This window comes from Balaenoptera ricei, chromosome 1, assembly GCF_028023285.1.
Source record: "Balaenoptera ricei isolate mBalRic1 chromosome 1, mBalRic1.hap2, whole genome shotgun sequence".
Taxonomy (NCBI): Eukaryota; Metazoa; Chordata; class Mammalia; order Artiodactyla; family Balaenopteridae; genus Balaenoptera; species Balaenoptera ricei.
In genome coordinates this window covers 17,508,168-17,525,927 of record NC_082639.1, presented here as the reverse complement: position 1 = coordinate 17,525,927, position 17,760 = coordinate 17,508,168, and the positions used below count along the sequence as shown (strand labels likewise).

The following is a 17,760-nucleotide window of genomic DNA, read 5'->3' as shown; positions in this document are numbered from 1 at the left end:
GAAGCTTCATTTGCAAAGATATGTCATTTATTTGACTGTACCTCTTTATCATAATAGCTAAAATTAGGTTAATTTGTAAAATTCTACAAACTTGAGAGAAAACCTGAAATCAGGAGAAATGATGATGCCCTTAAGTTGCTTCCCAGACTCAGAGGCCGTGGAGCCGGAAGGGGCTTATAGGTTGGGAAGTCAGCGAGAATGTGCCTCAGTTTTGAGACCTCTTTCCTGCCCCCTGGGGAGACCCCAAGAGGGCTCAGGCCTGACTGGGGGCTGGGTGCTTGGGGTTGTGGGGAGGGTCCTAGTTGACACCCTGTGATCTCCCCTCCTCTTCCCAGAAGCCCCCCGGGGAGGCCCAGTCCCGGGGCACAGCCTAAGAGCTTCCTTCTGAGCCCAAGAAGCAGACAGGGGAAACAGGCTTTGCGCTTCACCAGCAAACATTTATCGAACCTGTGGCTGAACTGAATGACACTCTTCCTCACTGTACTGATTAGGTCCATCTTGATCAACATCTCTGGAACCGTTTGCTTATTCTGTCCCTTATTTATTCCTTCACCCAAATTTACTGAGCCACGGACCGGACGTAAATAAGAGCTAGTGCTGCTTTCAAGGAGCTGTCAGAGCAGTGGGGGGCAGATCAGGACACATGCGGTGCCATCTTGGTGTGATGCGTGGCACGACATGACAGCCTTTGTTTTTTGAGTCCCTGACCGTTCAGAGTTCTGCTGGTCCTCAGGTGTTAAAGGGCAGAAACTTGGGAGCAGGCTGCCTGGGTTCCTTTTCTTTTCCAGCCCCTTCCCCCAGGCTAAGTGACATTAGGCAAGTCTCTGGGCCTCAGTGTCTTCATCTGGAAAATGGGGACAATAATAGTTCCCACCTCCGAGGGCTGTTGTGAGGATGACAAGAGTGAATACACGTGAATTCACACGAGCACAGCGCCTGGCACTCGTCATTACCACTGTACGCAGTCAGCATGAATACATCTGTTTGGCAGAGAGGAAACAGAGGCTGGGGAGCTTGCGTGCCTCGCCCCAGGGTCCCCGCCGAGCCAGGATGCAAACCCCAGCCTTTCCCCCACCAGCCTCTCAACACCCGGCCTCTGCTTAGAGACGGCCCCGCCATCCTGCCACTTCACCGGTGGGCGGTTCTCACACGCTCCGCTAATACCCATATGGCTATAAAGTGTCAAGGCTAGATTAATCCGCTCAATGAAAATAAAATAATCTTGAATAAGAATACTAATCACCAGGCCTCAGGGAGCCCGGAGACCTGGAGGCAGAGCCGGGAATTAATGGCCGAGACAGATGGAGCGTCTCTGGGCTGGGGCCCGGCCCTGCCCGTCGACCCAGGGCACTTCCGGAGTCTGCAGTGCCCGGTGTCGGCCGTGCGCCAGGAGGGGCTCCCGCCCCTGCCGAGGGCACCTTGCCCAGGCCGCCTGTCAGGCCGGCAAGCTGACGGAGACCCTGGCCACCTCTCTCCTCTCCCCCACGAAGAGCTTGAGATTTGACAAATAAGGTGTCTGCCAGTGGCCGACCAAAGGAAATTAATTCTAAATCAGATTTTGAACACAGTCAGGAAGGCAAAAGAGCTCGTTGTTCACGCTGCCCCTCCGAAATGAGATGCTCTGATATTTATAGAAAGATGATTAGGGCCACAGAGGGTGGTTTATATTTTGTGTCCAGGTGACAGAAAGGACGGCAGCCAGGACTTGAGACTCTGGGGGCTGCTCTGTTGGGTGATGCTCTGAGAGGTCCTTCCTCTCTCTGGAGGGGGTGGGGGGGGATGCAGCCACGTGTTGGGGGAGGTCACTGGGTCAGAAACTGGGTAGTGTGGGGAGCTTTCTGGTCAGGGGGTTGGGAGATGTGGGATTCAATCAACCCCTCCTAGCTGTGTGCCCTTGGGTCAGTCACTTCACCTCTCTGGGCCTCCATTTCCCCACTGGTAAACTGGACTAGCTCCACGTGGCTCTGACATTCTTCCGTGGGTCCCTGAGGTCCAAGTGCGGTCTCCATAAGGATTCTAAAAAGCCATGTGATTGGGCTGGTCCCCTCTCCTGGGCTTTACTGTCTTCTCCGTAAAAGCAACTGCTGCCCAGTCACTTCTGAGGGGAGCCTTGAGGGTGAGACTAGCGACATGGGAACCTGGCAGCTGGGAGGGTGGCTCTTGCTATGGGCCTGGCCGCTGCCGCAGGCCTCAAGCTCTGGGTCCCTTCTCCTATCACTAGAAGGAAGGCGGAGGTGGGGGGCACTCGGGTTGGGGAAGCCGGGAATCCCTCTCCCAGCCCTGTTTGCTCAGACAGAACTGCCCGATGGAGAAGGCCAGGGCCCCTCGGGTCTCAGGAGGCCCCGCTCAGGCTGGGCAGGGGGCTCCAGCTTTGAGAGGCCATCTCAAGTAGCCCAGCAGAGGCACCCCCAGTCTGTGTCCAGCTCCTGCTCATCCCCCATCCTCTCCTACTCTCGGGCTACCCACTAGGGAGGGGTGGGGATGGGCGACACTGCAGGGTCGCTGGCCCAGGTCTCCCGTTCGGGGAGGGCCTGTTTTGCACCCGTGCTGTTTCTTCAAAGGAGGTTAACAGACAATCACAGAAGCCCGCCGACAGGGTTAAGAAAAGTCTCCCCTCGTGCGATTTAAAACCGGCATTCCGCCCCAAAACGTCACTGCCTGCAGTGCACTATGAATTAATATTTTTTATAAAACCTGTAATTATCTTGCAACTGGCATAATTACGCTGCATTGTGATTTAAATGTAAAATTCAAAATATGCTGCAATTCCCTAACCCTGCTTTGGCATTTCTTCATTATTTTTTATTAACGTACCAGCAGCGTCAGGAAATGGGAGTGGCCTTGGCTTCTCCCAGCTCTGAGGAGGTCCCCCTGCTCAGGCCGTGGGGTTTCCACCAAGAGTCCTGCCCTTGATAGGCTGTGGGTCCTTGGGCAAGACGCATTCCCTCTCTGGGCTCCACTTCCCATCTCTATCAAAAAAGGAGGCTGGAGCAGTACCTCTGAGTGAGGCCCCAACCCCGAAGTCAGGAGGACCAGTCTCCCTCCTCAGTGCAAGGATTCACGCTATACAAACAAGTGGCCTACTGTGCTCACTGGCTCAATCCAGGGTTGGGGGCAGCTGACCTTGAGCAGGTATCTACTGGCTAGCCCGCCCGACTGTTACATTTTATACTGTCCTGGTTACTAACCTTTTTAATGTTACCCCAGGGGGCTTCACAGAGAGCTTTGTGGGCAGAGGAAGCAGTTCAGGGCTCTGGAGTGAGACAACATGGGATCAGATCCCTACTCTGCCACTTAAGTTGAGGGGACTCAGTTTTTCATGTCTGTAAGATGGGGATGTAATACCTAGCTTAGAGGACTATTGTAAGGATGAGAAACCGTGAACTCCCCGAAGGCAGGGATGCCCTGTGTCTCTATCCCTGATGCCTGGGACACAGTAGATGCTCAACAGAATGCGTAACTGATATAATGTGTACTCAGTGCTCATTAGAGTGCCTGGCACATGGCAAACACTCAAAAAATTGTCACGAAGGGACTTTATATCCCCATCCGAATAAAGGGATGTTAGGAGCTGGCTCTAGCGAGGAATGCAGTCAGGATGGGCCAGGGATAGGTGAAAAGCCTACACACACACATGGCTCAGAGTAAGACAGACCTGACTCAGAGCCCAGCTCCACCTCTCACCAGCTCTGAACCTAAGCAGGACACTACCTCTTGAGCCTCAGTTTCCCCATCTGTAAAATGGAATTGTAATACCTGCCTTGCTACAACGAGCCAATGAATGGATGTGCTAGGAATCCCCTTGCAAGCTGTATGGGCAACAGGGATGTTTGTTGTTACTGTTACTACCCAGAGGGAAGTTGAGAAGTACAGGGATGTCTGTGAAGGAACCAGGAGAGGCTGGAGGCCTGGAGAGCCTGGAAAACTAGGCCACAGAGGGTAGAACAAATCCAGAAACAGGCAAATGTCACAGAAGGTGCTTTGGGGTTTAGGGTCCAGGAGAGTGAAGACTCGTGGCAGTTGGCAGTATGAAAAAAGATTTCTTAAGGAAATCAGAGAGCCCCAGAGAGGGGCCAGAAAGGGCCTGGTAGCTGGACAGAAGCATCTAGTCCTGGAGATCTCGGGGCAAGATAACTCCCAAGCTGGACCAGGCTGGACTCTGAAGCTACTTTGCACATCACCTGAAACTGTCAGCCTGTGTCCTGCTCAGTCCTGCGAGCACAAAGGCGCCTTCCTGCCGCCTAGGGCAGAGGGATGGTGCTGAGAGGCCTGAAGGTCCCTCTAACTGTGGTCTCAGGGCCTGTGTCGTACCAGCAAAGGGCTCAGAGGATATTTCTAGTGTCTTTCAGGGCCCCGTCCCAGTTTTCACCGAGGCTGTCTGGGGACAGACCCTAGTCTCTCTGATCCCTGCCCAGGAACATCTCCTCCCTCAGGAGAACCAATGGTCCCAGAAGCAGGCTTCACTGAGCTCTGAGTGGCTGAGCTGCCATGCGTCTAGTCCCTGGGGAGATCAAAGAAGGGCAACCAGGTGGAGACCACTAATCGCTGGGGCACCAGCTGTCTGCGCACACCAGCCCTCCCAGTGTTCCTGGGCTGTCAGGATGCCTGGCTGCACTGCCCCCACATAGGGGTCTGCTGACCACACACACACATGCACACAGCCTGGGCTCTGGATCCGGCTCCTGGTCTGTGACATGGGAACCCCAGCAGTACACCGTGGGAACAGGTGCTATTTCATGACCCAAGTGCTCCTGGCCGTCCCTTCCCCCACATCCCTGAACACAGGCAGGCTGTGACATACCCACCCCAGACAGTCCTCCCGGGGTGCCCCTGCCCGCATAACCTCACAATGGCCCTGTATGCCACACATTCGCCCTGAGCCCTGATTCCAATCCACGCCTCCTCCTGCCCAACAGGTTAGAAGTTTAGTGGTTCTGAGCCCAGACTCTGGAGCCAGACTTCTGCGTTCAAATCATAGCTCTGCCACTTCCTAGCTGTGTCACCTTGGGCAAGTTGCTTTGCCTCTCTGTGCTTTAGTGCCCTCATGTTTAAAGCCAGGATAATAGTAGTTCCTGTTTCGCTGGATGGTTGTGGGGATTAAATAAGTTAATATGTGAAAAGTGCTTAGAATAATGCTGGACATGTTAGGTCACATCACTGTTCCCTAGCACAGGTATGTACCCAGTAGTATTCCCAATCACACTGGTGCCCAGAGATGTACCTCTCTGGGTACATCACGATGCCCACGGAGGGTCCACCTGGCTGTGGTGTGTCTCCCTCCCCACAACACACACACAACACACACGTGGGTGGCCTGGTGACACAGGAACACTGGAGGTTCACGCATCTTCCCAGGTGCTGTGTGTACCACCCAGGAGCTTGCTGACTGTGCCAGCCCTGCTCCCCGGCCCCCAGCATCCCTGCCCAGACTGAGCCCAGCTGCCGGCCCACCCGCACAGAGGCGCGCTCACCCACACAGGCATCCCGCCGCTCCTCGTAGCCCGCGCTGCACACGCACTTGCCAATGGGCACCAGCCACTCGCCCTCGGCGCTGCAGTACATTTTGGGCGTGTCCCGCTCCTCGGAGTGACGCACGCACTGGCCCCGCACCTCCACCAGCGAGGATGAGTCGGCCCCCGTCACCGCCTCCGAGAAGGCGGCCAGGTTGCGCACCATGGTGGGGCACTTCTTGTAGTAGATGCGGAGAGACAGGATGGCAAGGCAGGCACCGATGTCCTGGAAGGCCAGGTAGAAGCCACGCTTGCTGAGGGGGCCCACACCTCGCACCTCTGTGTTGAGCTTGAGGCGCCGCACACCCAGGTCGGCCCCGGTGAAGCTCTCATCGGCCGCGATGGTATCGATTTTGAGGAACTGGCTCTCCTGTGTGCTGGCGCCCAGGTCACGGTCCGACTCCAGGTAGTAGAGGTTGAAGGTCTCCTTGCAGGTGCCCAGCACGCCGGGCATGCTGTTGCAGTCCCGCAGGGTGAACTTGATCTCGGCGTAGACGCGCCGGGCGCCGTCGCGGGGCACCCAGCTGGTGCGCAGCCAGTTGTTCTGGTTGGGGCTCATGACGTTGCACACCTGGTATGTGTGGATGGGCCGGAAGGACTCGTCCACCTCGTTGATGGAGTCCCACTGCGGGCAGAGAGAGCACAGCCAGCTGAAACGAGAGGCAGCACCTGGCCGTCTCTCACCACAAGCCACATGCACTTGTGCTGGTGGCTTCCTGGGGAAGAAGACGGAATGTTCTGCAGCCTCGAGGAGCTGACCTTCCAGTGGACTGTCAACCAGATGCCATGCACCCTACAGAAGTGATCTCATAGAGTGTCACATCCTTCTGGGGAAGTGTTATTTGCTGCCTTTTCACAGATGAGGAACAGAGGGGCTCAGACATAGACCCATGCGTCTGGGGTCACATAGCTAGTGAGTGATGGAGCTGGGACTGGAACTGATTACAAAGCTCTGACCTCATTTCTACACGGCTACTCCGTCACTCCCAGAGTGGGGTGACTTGCTTGGGGAAATCAGTGAGCCCACTGGTCCAGTTTCCATATCAGCTGCCAGAAGGACCTTTCTAATGCATGAACCTGACTATGTTGCACCCCCCGCCTCAAATCCTTCAGCAGCAACCCCTGCATTGGTGCTTGTTAAGTGACTGTCTGATGGATGGACTCCCTCTGCTTTGCTGTGTGTGATGTTCCCTCTGCCCCCAACCTAAGGCTGGGGGCTCACGGGCTGGCCTGGATCCCACACAAGGGGGGTACCAGGATGTGGGAAAGTTGAGTATGATTGCTCCTGTGCCAGGTGCTGGCCAGGAATCACTGATTCGGAAATAAACCAGTGACCATCACTGACACTGTCAACAGAGTGAAAAAGCAACCCACAGGATGGAAGAAAATATCTGCAAATCACATATCTTATATGGGATTAATATCCAGAATATGTAAGGAACTCCTACAATTGAACAACAAAGAACCAAACAGACCTGTTAAAAAATGGGCAAAGGACTTGAATAGACATTTATCTAAAGAAGATACACAGATGGCTAAATAGCACATGGAAAGATGCTCGACATCACTAAGCGTCAGGGAAATTCAAATCAAAACCACGATGAGATACCACTTCACACCCATTAGCTATTATCAAAACAACAGAAAATAACAAGTGTTGGTGAGGAACGCTGTGCATTGCTGGTGGGAATGTAAACTGGTGCAGTCACTGTGGAAAACACTATGGCAGTTCCTCAAAAAATTAAACATAGAATTACCATAAATTCGTCTTCTGGGTGTACACCCAAAAGAAACAAAAGCAGGGGGGACTTCCTTGGTGGTCCAGTGGTAAAAGAATCCACCTTCCAATGCAGTGGACATGGGTTCAATCCCTGGTCAGGGAACTAAGATCTCACGTGCCGCGGGGCAACTAAGCCCGTGCGCCACAACTACTGAGCTCGCGTGCCTCAACGAGAGCCTGCACACAGCAACTACAGAGCCCACGTGCTCTGGAACCCATGTGCCACAACTAGAGAGAGAAAACCTGCATGCCACAACTAGAGAGAAGCCTGCGCGCTGCAACGAAGAGCCCTCGTGCCGCAACTAAGACCCAAAAAATACATAAATAAAAATAAAAATAAATAAATAAATATTTATTTATTTATAGGGACACAGAGATTTGCACACCCACGTTCATAGCAGCCCAAAGGTGGAAACACGAATGTCCATCAGTGGATGAACTGATAAACAAAATGTGTATATCTATACAATGGGATATTACTCAGTCTTAAAAATGAATGAAATTCTGACACTTGCAACAACGTGGAGGAACGCTGAGGACGTTATGCAAAGTGAAATAAACCAGACACAAAAGGACAAATCCTGTATGCTTTCACTTATTTGAGGTACTTAAGTCAGATTCCTAGAGACAGAAAGTAGAGTGGTACTTGCCAGGGGCCAGGGGAAGGGGGGCATGGGAGTTACAGTTTAATGGATACAGAGTTTCAGTCTGGGAAGATGAAAGAGTTCTAGAGATGGATGGTGGTGATGGTCATATAACAACGTGAATGTACTTAATGCCACTGAACTGTATGCTTAAAAATGGTTAAGATGGTAAATTTTATGTTAAGCGTATTTTATCACAATTTTTTTTTTTTTTTAAAAAGAAAGAAATACACCAGAAATACTCCCTGCCCCCAAACACCTCACATCCTCACAGACAAGGTGTGGAGGGTGACACACCAAAGGGAGTGGGCATGTAGGGTATGGCGAAACTTCCTGTAGGCTGAAGCAGGACCTTCTTTCAGGGATGGGAGGGACGAGCCCCAGCAGAAGCTGGGAAGTGTAAGCAATGTTCAGCAAGCCCAGTTTGGACACAGAAGAGTCATACTGAAGACACAGTGTTGTGAAATGATCCAAAAGTCGAGAGGCCTGGGTTCTGGGCCTGGGTCAGTCTCTAAATGGCTGTGTGACCTTGGGCAAATTGCTGCTCCTCTCTGGGCCCCAGTTTCCTCAGCTGCAGAATGCTGATCAGCCAGGAGCAGTCACTGTTGGGCTGAGTTCAGTGGACTCTGGAGGGTTCTGAGGAGGGGCTGGTGGCCAAGGGCAGACGGGGGGGACAGGCTCTGGGTCCCTGTCCTGGCTCCACCAGAGATGTAGTGCCTTGATCTTCTCTCTTGGGCCTCTATGTGTATTGTCCTTGAACTAGAGATGCTACTGCTTAAGCAGGGGGTGGGGGAGGGGAGGAAGGAGGTAAAGACCATGCCTCACGCGGCTCTGAGAAACTGTGGGGTCCTGAGCTGTCCCACAAGCGCAAGAGTCGGGACTGTGGGCATCTCAAGTCTTTCCTGCCTGACGAAAGCCCCTCGGTCTGACTTCGTCTTGGCCAGTTATATGTGCCAGTCCTCAGTGCCCTTATCTGTAAGAGGGGCTCAGAAAGGCCCCACTTCAGTGAGGCTTGAGAGGATGAAAGGAGATGCCTACAAAGTGCTTAGCTTGGGCCTGGCACAGAAAGCACCCGAGGAACAGGACTGCTATGATGCTGAACTGGCAGCCTCTTCCCAGCCCACCCGTGCCTGCCTCTAGGGACCCCTGGGGAAGCAGTCCAGGGCGTGCCAGCCTCACCCGAAAGCCTGCGTGCCTCCTGCACCCCCCACCCCAAGAAGGACCCCCATGCTGCACCCCACTCTGCAGCCGGGGCTCTGGGCAGCACTGAGTCACATCTGGGGTTAAAGTCATTGTCACAATTAATGGAGCACCCAAGAGCCAGCCAGCTGCTCGCTGTCTGTTTCCTGCCAGGGACCCGGATAAATTAATCAGCTCAATCTGAGTCTGCTCCAGCCGCTCTACCAGTGCCAATGGCCTGGCTTAGCCCAGGGGCTGCTGCAGACACCCAGAGGGGCATAAGTTCCTGGAGGGTGGGAAAGGGCGGAATCAGCCCTGTTCTCCACCTGGGGCACTCCCACCCCAGCCACCTCTCTACCCACTGGCACACTCCTCCCCCAACCCCCGCCACCGCTCTGGAACTCTGTCCCCTTCCCGGAACAGAATGCAGCAAACCAGCTGTGCATCCCTGGGTATATCACATTCCCTCTCTGAGCTTTGGGCTTCTCATAGGTCAAAGCGGGTAGCTAATGCCTGCCCCTTTCATCTACTTCATCAAGCGAGACAATAAAGAGGAAAGTTCACGAATGGCTGTTAATTCACCAGGTAAGGTGGAGCAGTACCCAGTATGTGGAAGGAGGGGTCCAAAGAGAGGGGCGCAGCCGGGTAAAAAGCATGAGTTCTGGGGCCAGACTCCCCTGACCTTAGCAGAGATGCTTAAGCTCTCAGGGCGTCTGGTTTCTCTCCAGTACGATTGTCCATTTCCTGCATCATCTCACGGATGAAAACTGCTTGGAGCAGATTCTGTGATCATCCCTGTGTCATAAACGAGGAGGTGGAGGCGAGGTAAAGCGACTGGCCTGAGTCACACTGATTAGAGGTGGCAGAGCACCAGCTCGTTCAGACCCAGCACCGCTGGCTTTAGGCCTTGTGGCATGCCAGACAATCTGATAACTTTGTGATGCTGGAGACAGCCCTGGATGACCCTGGTACCCAGGGTGCTTAACAGACTCCAGAATCAGAAGGGTGGATGGAACCTCAAGGACCATCTCTCTCCACCCAGCTGACACTTATTAAACAAAGGATTCCCAGGCCCCTCCCCAGACCCACTGGATGTGGGCATCTGTGTGTTTCACCCGCCAGCCTGGCACAGGTTCAAGATCTAGAGTTTGGAAACCTTCTTTCCTCTCTGGGCAAGCCCAATCTCCAGGCCCCATAATGATGGGAGGTGGTCCCTGGCTCAGGAGATAATGCAGCATTGGTTCCCACCCCTTCACAAGGCGGCACAAGGGACTCAACACGGGCTCCAGGCCCAGAGAGATCTGAGTTTGCATCCATCACTTGGAACCTGTCTGACGGTGGCAAGTATTTTCTCATTGCTCTGAGCCTCAGCTTCCTCATCTGTGAAATGGGGTGGCTGCACCCACTTGCAGGATTGGTAGTGGGGATGAAATGAGATAATGTCCATGAACTGTGAAGAGCTATGTGAAGATAAGTTATTTGTTCTAACTCCTAAACGAAATGAGGTAACTCTGAGCCACTCTTTTTTTTTTTTGGCTGTGCCACACAGCTTGCGGGATCTTAGTTCCCCGACCAGGTACTGAACCTGTGCCCTCAGCAGTGAAAGTGCGGAGTCCTAACCACTGGACCGCCAGGGAATTCCCTGAGCCACTCTTTACAGCACCCAGCAAACAAAAGAACCTTAGATCACCAATGTGATCGATCAAAGCCCAAGTCTGGCCATATTCCTCACCCCCCGCTTAAAACCCTTCCAACTTCTTGTTACCCTAAAAAACAAGTCCTAAGCTCTGAGGGGGACAGAGGGACAGAGACACCCAGAGCCAACCCGGGGAGCCAGGCCCATTCCTTCCTAGCTGCTGGGTCTCAGGGGAGATGCTGACCCAGCCCACCTGCTCACGGGTCAGCCCCTGCCACTGGCAGAGCTGGTTCACCGTGCCAAAGCCCTTTCACACCCACGCTCACCCCGGGAGACAGCCACGTGGGACACACAAAAGAGTGCTTCACAGGGAGAGACTGAGGCCCTGGGGGGTAAAGGGACATCCCAGGACCCAGCCTTTGTCCTCAGGCAGGGCTGACCTTCTCAGGCAGAGAAGGGGGTCCTCCGGGCTCTCGGGGCCCCTGGCCTGCCCCTCCAGCTCCCTGAAGCCTGGTGCACTGGGGCTGATGACAGCAGACTCAGCTTACTGATACCTGGGGACGAGACCCCCAGAGAGAGAGGGGTTGGGCTCGTCCTGACCCCAGTCACAAGCCACAGAGAGCCCAGAGGACAATCTTACCCCAAAGTAAAGAAATATTCAAATACCAGCTCAGTATCATCATCATCATCATCATCATCATCATCATCATCATCATCATCATCATCATCATCATCATCATCAATATATTATTATCCCTCTGTCTCCAGAGGCATGGGGGCTGCCAAAGTGTACATGAAAGAAGTCTTGGGTGTATGATGCGTTTGTGTCTATGGTGGGGATGTGTGTGCTTGTGTGTGTGCGTTTCTGAGCACGTTTGCAGGAGGAAATTTATTGAGATGTAACCATACTACACACTAATAACAATGATAATGATAATACGTTTAATGAGGGCGCACCGTGTGCCAGGCACAGTGCCAAGACCATGGAGGCCAGATGGGCCTGGGACACGGACATAAGCATCCCACATCCAAGCCTCAGACTTGGAGAATTGGGAGGCAGCACTAGGGTTGGTTCTGGAATCCCAAAGGTCTGCATGCACTAAATTTAAGAAATCAGCAGCTCTGTCTCTGACTGCTATGTGTCCTTGGGTAAGTCCCTTCACCTCGCTGGGCCTCTGCTTCCTTTTGACCTGTCTGATGATAAGACTGTAAGTCACAGCCTCTCCCTGCTCACAGAGGGACAACACTGGCCCCACTGCCCATCACTTACCCCGTGAGCGGGATACGTGAGCCAGCCCCAGTCCCCATGGATGGTCGACGTGTCCAGCAAATTCACTGCAGAACAGGAAACAAGAGCACATCAGACCCCTGGGCCCCTCTTCCCCAGTCCCATAGGACCAGCCCAGCCTGGCCACACTGGTCTGCTCTCAGCCCAAACATGCCAGCTCCAGTCTCTGGGTCCTTTCTCACTTCCCCATCCTTCAAGGCTCAGTTCAAGTTCTTTCTCTTCCTTGAAGCCTTCTTCCACCAACACAGCCAAAACATAACCTTCTCACCTCCCAGAATACAAGCTGCCCCGAGTGCCAGGCTACCCTGGTTGGTGGTGCAGTGGGGCGGCTGAGAGCTGGGCCCAGCAGTCCGGGAGTCCTGGGTCAGAATCCCAGCTCTGTCAGTCAGAAGCTGTGTGTCCCTGAGCAAGTTTCCTCCCTTCCCCGAGCCCCCGTTTCCTCCCCTAAAATGGGGTGACAGTGATGCCTGCCTTACAGGGGCTTGTGAAGATGACCTGGGCCACTCATGGGACATGATGGCATTCAAAAGCACCCACCGACGTTCGTGCTGTGAGGTCAAACCTCCCCCCAGAGGACTGGCCCCAGCTTTCCCATCACCAGTGTCTCCCAGTGGGTGCCTCGCACCAACAGGTCCTCTGTGCACATGGGACGTGGAGGGTTTTGGAGGAGGAAGAGCTGCCTCGTAGGGAGCACCTGCTATGTGCTGGGCTCTGCTAGGGGAGCTTGAGATGCCTCATCTGTGGCCTGCACAACAAGGCTGAAAGGTGTTCATTCTTATCTCCATTTTCCAGATGAAAACACTGAGCCTCAGTGAAGATCAGGAACGTGCCTGGAGCCCCACAGGTGTCGCTGCAGGGCTGGCATCCAGAGCACGACAGACAAGGCCACCAGCCCTGGTAGCTTGAGCCCAAGGAGCAGAACCTCTGGGCTGTCACTGTGGTGGGAAGGAGCGCTGGCCTGAAAGCCAAGTTTACTCTAAGCCAGACCCTCAAAGGGGACCCTGCAAAGTACCAACAACAGGGTGGAGAAAAGAGCCTGCCTTCGGAATCAGACATCACTGGGCTCATATCTCAATACAGCTACTTGGTAGCAGGTGACCTGCACTTAACCGAACCTCAATTTCCTCATCTGTAAAATGGGGATAATAATATGTAAGGGTGGGCGAGGGTAAACTGTAAAGTCTGGAGTCAATGCCTTACTAAAGCTGGTTCCTATTCCCTAAGTCCTGGCCCTCCTGCCTCTCTCTTGGGACCTAGGAGCCACCCACTCACTTTAAGGTGATAAAGACGCACTAAACTGTGAAGAGCAGGGCTTGAATCTCAGCACTGTCTCTAACTGCTGTGTGTCCTTGGGTAAGTCCCTTCACCTCTCTGGGCCCCTGCTTCCTTTGATCTAGCCGATGAAAGGGCTTTGGGCTCCAAGGCCCACAGCTTTCATTTCACTTTCTCTTCTATGTACCCCCTCTCCCAGCCAGCAACCAGGGGCTTCCAAACAACCCAATCTGCGGACTCCGGCAGGTCACAGAGGGTTCAAACGGGGCCCTCCTGGAACTTTCCCGAAGAGAAGCTGGGTGTCCTTCTGCCTGAGATTTGCATAGCTCTGCGCCCGCCCCTCAAAGATGGAGACAAGTGTCCTCAGGAAATGTTGGAGTGAAGATGCTCTTATTCGCTGATTTTCTTCCTCTTCCTCCTCTCACCCTCCCCACCCATTGTCAGGGGCCCCAGAGGCTGGCTGGAGAGAGGACTTGCCGAACCAGGAAGGGGCCTCTGAGGTCCTCCCCGGGGTCCCCAGGGGCCAGGTGGGATCAGGGGATGGAGCGAATGTCCGCAGAGGGATCTCCCTTCCCCGAGCCCAGCCGGCCCCATGCCAGGGGCACAGGCAGAGAAGCCTTCCTGCCTCCCTCCCTCCCTCCCTCCCTCTCAGGCAATGGAGAGAAAACTGGGTCAGGCGAGCTCCCTCCTCCTGCTGGCTGGGGGGAGGGGGAGGGGGCCGCACTGCAGTTTCCCCCAGACCAGCAGGGCCCAGTTTGGGGAGAGGGTGGGGAAAGGGGATGTGTGGGTTCCCCCGCCCCAACCCACATCCCAGATGGGGTCTCAGCCCTTCGCCAGCATCACCCGGATACAGCTCAGACCCGCCCCTACCCAGGGGCAATGAATGTCCCTCGCTGGGACTTCTCCCCCTTAACACCCTGACTCTAGAGGCAACTGCCTGCAGACCCCACTTTCTAGACCCTTCCCTCCCCTCTGGAAATCCCCAACCACACCTGCAGCTGCTTCTTGATCAGTCAGCCAGGGGGCTCAGATAATCCAAAAATAAGTCAAAAGTCGATTCTATTGGATTCAGGAAGAGTTATAGGATTCCAGGGCAGCTTGCTCCAATTCCCTCCAGACCCTTCTCCGTCTATCCCCTCCCCTCCTCCCCCTCTGTCCCCTTCTTCCCTACCTCATGTCCCCTTCTGTGGGGGGAACACAGAGTGTCTCTCATGGGAAGCTCCAGGCCCACAGGAGGGCTCAGCAGGGCTGGATAGAATCCCAGCGTTAAGCCCATCCAGCTTGGGCCTGAATCCCCTTGGAGATGCCAACCCTCTGCTCACCTGGGCTGGGCTCTCTCCTGCCTCTTGCACGGCTGGACTGCAGGTCTGTGTGACATCTGTGAAGTCAATGACCCTCTCTGGGCCTGTCTCCCCACTTGTAAGTGGGAGGATTGGACCCATGGTCTCTTAGGGCCTTCAGTGAAGCAACCACTTAACCCCGCTGTGCCTCGGTTTCCTCATCAGCAAGATGTCTGTAGGCATCCTTCCTGGGCCTACTTGCCAGGCTGTTCTGGGGGATCAAACGGGTCCCTCTCCTGCTCTGAGAAGCACAGATAATTCCTAAGCCTCTCCTGTTCGACTGTGGAAGGCATTATGCGATTTCTTTTTTTCCTCCAGCACTGTCACCTTCCCCCATTCCATTTCGCTGAGACTAATACCTAAATTGATTTACATTCCCTGAGGACGCAGCGCATGATGGTGAGGCTGGAGAGTTCGGGGTGGCCAGGGGATGTCAGCCAAGATGTGAATGCCTCGGAGATCACCCCCTAAGTGGTGGATAATCCACACCACAGAGTGATAAGGCTTCGAGCCTGGTGGGGCCCAGGGGCATCTCTGCAGGTGTAGGACCGTCCCCAGCACTGTGAGGAACCTGGCATATGGGCACTTGGGCAGCCTGGGGCACTGTCACCTTTGCAGGACCCCAGCTGGGAAAAGAGCCCCCTCCCTGAGTTCCAACAGTCTCCCTGGCCGATCCTGGCTCTGCACCAGCCCAGCGACTCCTGGCTGTTCTACGTGGAACCCATGCCCCAGGTCTCCAACCAGGACTGTCAGACCTGCGTGGGTAACCCATGTCCAGCCATGGGTACCCTGCTGTGTTGATCAGATAGGCATGGGCTGGCCCTTGGACAACGTCTCCCTCCTTCTCACCCTTGACAGATGTCCCCCCTTCCTCTCTTTGAGACCTTGCCTCTTCCCCAACTGTCGCCCCTCCCTGGACACATCCTCTCTCCCAGGCTAATGGTCTCTCCTCTGCTTGGGAGCCTGGTCAAAGTCCCCTCCCCAGGGGCTCTGGGGTTTGCCAGCCTGGGATTCTGGAGGGTGCTGGCTCCTCGCCGGAGAAGAGAGTTGAAGCAAGGAGCTGGGGATGCACCACCCAATGCCCAGAGCCTTGATGTGGGCCCTTCAGAATCCTGCTGGGTGAAGAAACTGTCCCCTTCTCCGCACCCAGCCCTGGGAAAACTGTGTCCTCAGGCCACAGCTCCAAGAGCTCCCAGGCCCCTTGTGCACTCTTCCCCTCAGCTCCCTTGCTAGGGTCCCTGCGCCCTGTGTGGCCCCCGTTTCATTGGAGATTATGAGTTTATCTATGTCTGTGTGCGTTTATTCTGTGCACATGCATTTCTGTGGACATGAATGCAAGTTTGAGGGTCTTTTTATATGTGTGGTGTCTGCCCACGGATGTGCATATTTTCATGTGCATGAATCTTTACATGTATATGTGTGCACACGTGTACTGGTCGCATTTCCGTGCATCTGACTATGGCGTGGGGAGGGGGCTGTCCATGCACATGAGTCTCTACAGGCCTGGGTCTATGTGTGTGAATCCTAACATGTGTTTGTTTGTGCATGTTTGGTTGTGGGTACGACTGCATCTCTGTGAGCCGTTCGTGTGTGAGGGGTGGATCTGTGGTATATCTGAGCGTGGATGAGGAACACTGGCTCTGGAGCTTCCTGGAACCTGGAAGTTCATCATGCCAGGGTGAGAACTCAGCCCTGGACCCAGGATGTCAGTCCCAGGATCCTGCACAGAGCACCAGGTCTAGCCTTCTCCTGGCAGAGCTGCAAAAGCAGGGGAGGTCCAGGGCAGGGGCTGGGGTGAGGAGCAGAACCCAGGGTGGCATCCTGAGCTGGACCTGGAGGGACCAGTGGGGCTAAGATGTATGTGTGTGTATGCACACGCATGCACGCTCGCACGTAGGTGTGTGGACACCCAGACCCTTTTGGTTCCGACTGCTCAGCCCTCACCCCCACCCTGTGTCCCCTGAGTGACCGGACTGCCCCAGCCTTGACTCCGGACAAGACCCAGCTCTCCAGGGCCTTTCCTGCCTCAGTCCGTCTGCAGCCCTCACTGGCTCCTTCTCCCCAGTGCCCACCAAAGCTGCCTCCCCTCCGGCTGTCACTCCCTGGCTGCTGTCCCTTCTTCTCCCCCAGTCCTCAACCCTCCAGCCCGGCCCACTTCCAAGACCCTCATTCGCTGCCCCTCATTCCCATCTTCCCCCAAACCCAGTCCTGTTCTCTGGTCCTTGTTTCCCAGTTCCTGGTCCCCATCTCTCCACGCCGTCCGCAGCCCCTTTTCCTTCAGCTCTCTGAACCTCACCCTGCATCCTTGTGTCCCTCTGTCACTCTGCTCTCTGTCCTCTGTCCCCACCCCTGTCCTCTGCCCTGTCTCCTCTCTGCCCTGTACCTCTTCTCCTGTCTTCCGTCCCCCCGCCCTGTCTCCTCATCCCCAGTGTCCGAGCCTCAGTTCCCTGTCCCCGGCTCCGAATCCCTCAGTCCTGTCCTCCTGTCCCTGACCCCGTGTCTCTGTCCCTCATCCTCAAGCCCTCTGGTCCCTCTCCCTCAGTCCTGTCCCCATCGCCATCGCTCTATCCCCTGACCCCAGGTCTCTCCCGCGGTGCCACGCCTGGCCCCCCAGACACAGGGATCCCAGCTCCTTTGGCATTCGGGGTCGAGGGAAAGGAAGTTGAGCCTCGCTCTGGCTGCGCGCGCCGCGCCCCCAGGCCCCTCGCCCCCGCCCCGCCCCGCCCCGCCGCCGCCGCGGCTGCTCACCTTCGCCGCGCGCCGCGGACACGCAGGTGGCTGCCGCCGCCGCGGCCGTGACGACCCAGAGCGCCGGGGGCAGGCGGCCCCGAGCGGGGGCCATGGCCGGGCCGGGCTGGCGGGGACGCCGCGCACCCTGGGCTCGGCCGCGGCGGCCCGCGCGTCGACGCGCTCCCTGCTCACCCGCACACCCGGCTGCCGGGCGCACACACGGGCGCACACACCGGCGCACAAGCCGACTCGCAGCGCACACGCGGGCACCCGCGCCCGCCGCCGCCGCCGCCCCGGGCGGGGGCCGGCCCGTCACGGCGCCGAGCCAATCAGCACCGAGGCGGGGTGGGGGGGAACACGGAGCCCGCACCGCGGACACTG

General features: G+C 55.6%; 1 protein-coding gene across 1 annotated transcript in view; it reads right to left on the bottom strand.

The window, feature by feature from the left end:
- The window catches only part of EPHA8 (EPH receptor A8), a 33,304-nt gene extending 15,813 nt beyond the window's left edge, over positions 1 to 17,491 (bottom strand). Inside the window, exons 1-3 of the mRNA XM_059895507.1 lie at positions 17,398 to 17,491; positions 12,020 to 12,084; positions 5,472 to 6,135 (exon numbers count right to left, since the gene is read on the bottom strand). Of these exons, the coding sequence (XP_059751490.1) occupies positions 5,472 to 6,135; positions 12,020 to 12,084; positions 17,398 to 17,491 (823 nt within the window). The remainder of the gene's footprint in view (positions 1 to 5,471; positions 6,136 to 12,019; positions 12,085 to 17,397) is intronic.
- Positions 17,492 to 17,760: the final 269 nt, after the last annotated feature.